Source organism: Echinops telfairi, unplaced genomic scaffold (assembly GCF_000313985.2).
Source record: "Echinops telfairi isolate 266 unplaced genomic scaffold, ASM31398v2 ScPeMD7_70;HRSCAF=299, whole genome shotgun sequence".
In the NCBI taxonomy this organism is placed as follows: Eukaryota; Metazoa; Chordata; class Mammalia; order Afrosoricida; family Tenrecidae; genus Echinops; species Echinops telfairi.
The window spans coordinates 65,132,544-65,139,353 of NW_022103968.1; the positions used below are offsets into that span (position 1 = coordinate 65,132,544).

General features: G+C 47.0%; 1 protein-coding gene across 1 annotated transcript in view; it reads left to right on the forward strand.

Moving 5' to 3' along the window:
* OIT3 (oncoprotein induced transcript 3) overlaps positions 1-6,810 on the forward strand; it is a 25,038-nt gene that overhangs the window by 9,396 nt on the left and 8,832 nt on the right. The window contains exons 5-6 of the mRNA XM_045291552.1: positions 3,972-4,094; positions 5,304-5,464. Of these exons, the coding sequence (XP_045147487.1) occupies positions 3,972-4,094; positions 5,304-5,464 (284 nt within the window). The remainder of the gene's footprint in view (positions 1-3,971; positions 4,095-5,303; positions 5,465-6,810) is intronic.

Genomic DNA, 6,810 nt, shown 5'->3' on the forward strand with positions numbered 1-6,810 from the left:
CACCATCTACTTGCCAGAGAGCCCATTTCAGCTGGTCCCAACCCTGTAGTTTGTATCTGATTGCCCACCCGGGAGGCAAGGTGAACCTCCTTGTGTTTACTTAATGCCCTGTAGTGAACAACTGCACGTCTTTCCACCACATCAGATGATCTACTTTTGTAGCATCAGTCTTTCTCCAAACTCCTGGCCGTCGAGTTAATACTGGCTGGTGGTGACCCTGACCAGCAGGGTGGAACGGGCCCTGTGCGTTTCCATGGCTGTAACTATTTATGGGAGACAAAGCCCTGTCTTTCTCCGACAGAATTAAAGCCTCGTCAGCTGTACCATCGCCGTCTCCCTTAGCTGGTGAGCAGAGTGGAATTGCCCACTAGCGTTTTGTAGGCCTTAGGAGCAGACGACCCATCTGTCAAGAAGCACCTGTGAGGATGGGGCCGCGGATCTTGCGGTTAGCGGCCCCACGGGGCCCCTGCTGAGAAAGAGTTTACTTTATTCTAGTTAGCTTCACAGTAATAAAATGCTCCCTGAAAGGAGAAATTATGACTGGCTCTCACATTTTACTCTGTGCCAGAAACTTTACGCATTATTAACCAGGAGGCCCTCAACCGTAATGTTCAACTCTTATCCCTGGTCGTGGGAGCCCTCATGGCAGAGGGAGTGGCGTGTTGGGCTGTTACCCACGAGGTCAGCGGTTTGAACCAGGCTCGGAAACCCACTGTAGCAGGTCTGCTCTGCGCCGTGGAGTCTCTGTGAGTTAACATCGACCCAGCCGCAGGAGCTTTTCAGAGACCCTGTGGAACAAGACTAACTTGATTTAAAATGTTGTTGAGTGAGAATAATGTCCTCAGTTCCCTTCAAATCTTCATTATTCCAAGCAATACTCTTTCCATATTTGAATATTAATGGATGTTCCCTGTAGGACATTATCCCTTCTGCTCATGTAATTATTTGTGAGGATTTTATTGGAAATATTATAGTTCATGTTCATATAATCTTAAAACATAATCATCATAACTCAAAACTATTTTAGCAGAAGATAAAAATGGTATCTGAGCTACAATTCAGGATTAATATTCCCATCTGTAACCCTGAACATATTTGTCTCTTTAAGTAGGCTGTTAAATGATCATATTTTTTAAATTAAAAAAATGTTTTTTCCCTTTAAATAACGTGTGTCATTTTGTTTTGTCACAAAACCCTTATATTGCTGACAGGAGATTATACAGTTGTGAGGGTGGCCCGGGACAGGACAGTGTCCTTGTATTTTTGACTGAACAGCACTAGCAATAACAAAGTCAGAGAGGAGCATTTAAATGACTCATACCCTCACTTGTCAGACATGTCCATCCTAAACATTGTGATATATCCTGATATTTAAGTCAACTTATAATTTCGATTGATTTGTACTTTGCATTTTTAGATATCGTGGAAATGTCCTGGTGAACATTTCTTCCAACCCCTTAATGTTACCCATAGTGAACAGGAGACTCAGAGAAGTTAAGTGAATTAAGAAAGGTCGATTTTAAGGGGGGGAAATGATTCATGGTGATTTTTCACATCTACTACTAGTATATGTCCATGCTTTTTCTATATAGGCATACCAGGGGTCTTCAGAAGTTCATGGAAACAAATTCTCTTTTAATCCTTTCGTCCCAGGAGCCTTTTGAAAGCTCGGACTTTGGGGACATTGCAGGGTTAGGTCCAGACCGCAGTGATAAAGCAAACCGAGCAGTAAGGCAAGTCACACATTTTTGTCTAGTGCATAAAAAAGTTATGTTTACACTCTCCTAGTCTATTACGTATGGAACAGCTTATTGAAAAGCGTGAAATGTTGTGAGAATTGTCCTAAGTAACGCAACAACACAGAATGAGCGCATACTGCGGGGAAAATGGGCCTCGACTTGGAGGCGGGCTTGACTTGGGGTTGCCACAAGGAACTTGGGGTTGACATAAGGAACACAGTCTGGGCAGCACAGCCGGGCAAAGTGCAAAGGAACGAGCTAGGCCTGTCCTGCTACGCTTAGTTATGCACTGCCCACAGACTCACCGGGCTACGGTCGTCCACTGTAATGAACAGATGTGTAAACGCGAGGTACCACCATCTCTCCCGTTCTGGGATGGCAACTCCATGGTCAGTTTAGCCTCTCTATGAAGTCTCCAAAAATGGATTCGTCTCAAGTTTATTTGATGATCTTCCAAAGAAATAATCTTTTAATTAGTATTGAAGGGAAAGAGGTCTGTTTACAACTGGAGATGTATGTGTCCTTTTTGAGCCATTTAGGTGATTTGAAAACAGTTCTTCCCGTTATCTTTCCCTGGAAAATAGGTCAGCATGGCTCCTGTAAAGGCCAGAGAGTAAACAACTTGGGCTTTGTCAAAGCAATTCCAGTCTGCTCCTGCTATGCAAAAGCAGCCATAGACAAGAGGCACACACGTGAGCATAGCATGATTCCAATTAAACTTTTTTGAAAAACAAAACTGAGGGTGCCTGACTGAAGAGAGAACCCAAACTCACAAACCAAACTCTGCCCTGGGGTCAGTGCTGACTCACAGGGACCCACTGTGTCTTTCTCCCAGGGAGCTGCTGGTGGTTTCGAACTGTCAACCATGTGAATCCCAGCCTAGCGTGTAACCAGTAAACCACCAGGGCTCCTGACTCAGGGATAATGCCCAGATAATGTCTTTGGTTAAGTTTGAGATGAGCTAAGTTATAGTTTTGGTTTGTTTTTCATTTTTTAATAGACTTTTTGGGGGTCATTTGACTAAGTATGCTTTTTAAACACAAATTTGAGAAAAGGAAACTTTCTAAAGCTGCCCGGTAAAGGAATGTCACCAAAAGTAGACTCTCTTAGTGTGTCGCCCAGGCCCCACTTTTATGGGGTGCCCTCTTCCAGTGCCCTTGTTCCTAAGAGAGAGCCTGGTCCTGCCAGTTGGCTACAGGAGATCCTCCAGTGTGTCCCGTTGAATTGACTCTGCCCGTCTCCCTGCATCCACAATGCCCACAGTGTTTCCAAGAGGCTGGATGGAATGTAACATCAATGGAAAAATGACTTTTGGATCTTCCCCTCTTCTAATAATGAAGGGGGGAAATCAGACAAACCCAAATTGAGGGACAGCCTACAAATACCACTCCTCAAACCATCCAGATCATCAAAAACAATGAAAGTGTCATGAATTATCACCGTCTAGACAGATCAAGTGGGAGAAAGACGAGGCTTTCTACTCCTGAACAGCGTTGCAGTCTGGGAAACCCACAGAGGTTTCCTACCGAGTTACTGTGTGTCAGAATCCACTCAGTAGTAGTGAGCTTGGAATTGAGACATGTAGTCTAGAGAGGATCTGGGAACAGAAAAGGGACATTAGATAAAAAATTAGGAGCACTGACCTGATTGTGGACTTTAGTTCATAATTATATAACAGCTTTGACTCATTAATTTACAAATGAACCATAGCAACATGAGATAGCAATAACAGGAGCTTAGCAGGATAGTCAGTCATTCTCTGTAGTATCTTTAACAAATTTCTGCAATTTGAAAACTTTACATTTTAAAGTTTTAACATAAGGAGTTTAATTAATAAAATTATTTTTAGCATCCATTTATGAATTCCAGCTTAACAGTAATAAACAATTGTACATCACAGCTCTGGGGAAATAGTCTAGCAAGAAGCATTATTAGAGTTGAGTTCCTCTCACCAAATTTCAATAAAAAGCCTTCTTGTACTTGATCTTCTTTTTTATTCCTTCAGGAGGAAAGTTCTCAGTGGGTAGAGCTGTGGATGTCATAAGATTGCTTTCTGTAGCTGAAACATTACATAACCCCCTTTATGGACTTCTCAGTGGCCCGACTGGGTCTCAGCGTGCTGAGATGAGTCCAGTGTAATCCCTAAGTCAGCCCTCAGCACCATCCCAAGAGCTGGTCTTCCTGGGAAGCAGGTTCACAGACGGCCCACTTGTCTTTTGGTTTCTGCCGCAGACATTGAGGGATGCCACAACACCAATGGCGGCTGCAGCCATTCCTGCCTTGCAACCAAGAAGGGTTACCAGTGCGAATGTCCCCGAGGATTGGTGCTGTCTGAGGACAACCACACTTGCCAAGGTAGTATGGGGACAGGCGTGACCTCTCCTTTATTACACACACACACCCCACCCCCACCAGGGTCTCAGGGTTCTTGCTCATCTTTGGACACGCCAGCTCTCCAAGGAGCATTTTGACTCTGGAATCGATCACAAGAGCAGAGGTGTGACAAAGGCTCACCACCAAGCTCATGGTCCTTTGCTTTGCACCTGGGTGCTCTGCTTACCTGTGCAGCGAGCACGCCACTGGGAGGAAGGAGACATCGGCACAGGTCTATGCCCAATGGCGTCTCCTTTCTAAGAGATAATTAGGTTGGGAAACTAAATGAAAGTCCTAACTCAGAGGTTCTCAACCTTCCTGATGCCACGACCCTTTAATGCAGTTCCTCATGTCCCCCCCACCATAACATTATTTTCCTTGCTACTTCATAACTGTCATTTTGCTACTGTTATGAATCGGGCGACCCCTATGAAAGGGTCGTTCGACCCCCAAAGGGGTCGAGACCTACAGGTTGAGAACCTAACTAATAGAATCTTCTCCCTGCCCTTAAAATGCAGGCTTCAGTAATCCTCTGAGAACAAGTTTCTGGAAGTCTAGCTGTCCAGAACAGCCCCTCCGTTACCTGGCAAATGTTTCGTGAGCCCTTAGCTTTGGGTTCTGTAGCCGCTAACGGTGTTAGGGTATCGTACCCGTACGCATTCCTCTAAGGGGGATGTAGAGGCTGGAGAAGTCAGCGTGGGATGCTAAGGAAAAGCAATCTTTTTTTAATATTGTGTTAACGTGGGATTTACGGTCAGCGTTAATGTTTCACTGGGTAATGCAAAGGCAATTTGGAAATCTGAAAGCACGCTACCACTGCTTTTATGACTTCTGTTTTATGGGGGCAATCATCAAGAAAAATCAAAGCAGTGCTTTTTCTGGATGGCCAAGAAATGGTATTGTGCTCAGCATGAATCTTTTTGATATTGCTGTCGGGAGTTGAGCTCTCCACAGATTGAGAGGCAAGCATGCTGGGTTCACGCACGAATGGGTTCTTCCCTGGCTTGGGAACAGTACATCTGGGTAGCAACCTTGTGATTCAGAAGTCTTGGTTTGAATTGGGAACTTGTTTTGAGCTCTATAGATTTCCTTGGTGGTAGGAAGAAAAAGCTGAGGTTTCAGAAGAAGTTCTCCTGACCCTTCCCCCAGTGCAGGTTGCCCGATTCTAACAGTGGCCACCTTTCCCCACAGTCCCTGTTTCGTGCAAGTCCGACACCATTGAAGTGAACATCCCCAGGGACCTGGTTGGTGGCTTGGAGCTCTTCCTGACGAACACTTCCTGCCAAGGGGTATCCAATGGCACCCATGTCAACATCCTCTTCTCCCTCAAGACCTGTGGCACGGTGGTCGATGTAGGTCCCCCTGGAGGGCACTTGCTTGGGAATAAGCAAAAGTCAGTTGGGGAGAGGGGGCAGGGGTGAGGGGTGGGGGAAATGGACAGAGGTGTGTGGTGTGGCTTGTGTCAGAACGGAAATATTTACATCTAACATATTGAGCTGGAAACATCTACCACTCATTTGACAACAGATGCTTGAGCGCCTGTCCAGGTCCTGAGTCATGGGAAAGGCTGGTCACGCAGCCACTATTGGGAAAGGTGGGCATGCCCACCCGCCTAGAGAGCCACCTTGGCTCTGAAAGGGCAGCGCTGCAAAACACTGCGGGGCACAGCCCAGAGGGTCACCTTGACTCCGCCAGCTCTGACGGCAGCTGCCGTTGCTTGTCGTGGTCCTGGCCCGAGGAGGACAGAGGGCGAGGGGGCATTTCCTGCTTGTTCCTCCTGTCCAAACGGCCCAGTCTGTCTAACACATGCAGCCACCCACTGGGCTGTCTTGGCCCTACTGTTGCTGGAAGGCAGGTTGTTGCCACCTTGGGAAAATGAGTTCACTTGAGTAATTTTTAATAACGTGTAAGGCTAGCACAAATGATGGTTCATTTTTGATGTAGTGAATGATTTCATATAGTGAACCAGTTTGAGGTTAAAAAAAATGCTTATAGTTTTATACAACGTCCTGCATCCAGCTCCACTGTGCTGGAGAGGCTGATGCCAGATGCTGTAACTCGCTGCCCTCCTGTCCATGAACGCATCTCGACCGGCTAGGACAGAGCAGAGCTGCCCCTGTGGGTTTCTGAGACAGGAGTAGAAAGCCTCCTCCTTCTCCCGTGGAGCTGCTGGTGGTTTCAAACTGCTGACTTGTGGCTAGCAGCCCCACGTGCCGCCCACGCTCCCGGAGTTAGCTGCTCCACACACATCCCATGGCACCACCAAGACTGAAGCAGGAACCAGAACCAACCAAACCTCACTGCCGCCGAGTGCGTCACAGAGACCCTATGGGATCCAGTAGAACTGCCCTCGTGGGTTTCCAAGGCTGGAACTCTTTATGGGAGTAGAAAGTCTCCTCTTTCTCCCGAGAAGCAGCTGGTAGCTTTGAACCGCTGAGCTTGCAGTGAACAGCCCAGTGCATAACCACTATGCCAGCTGGGCTCCCTCTGAGAAGGGGCTGTCTCGGTGCAATTACAGGTGTGCAAGCTGGTAGGGAAGAGAACCCCGGTGCCAAGGTCAGCTGAGAGGCCAGTGCCGTCACCGGCTCAGGCAACTCTTCATGGACTCCGCCAAGGGAAAAGCACAGGACTAGTAAGACCAGGCCCCCGGTCCCCAATAACCAGGAGGCCACTGTGCCCTGTGGAAGAAAGACCTGGT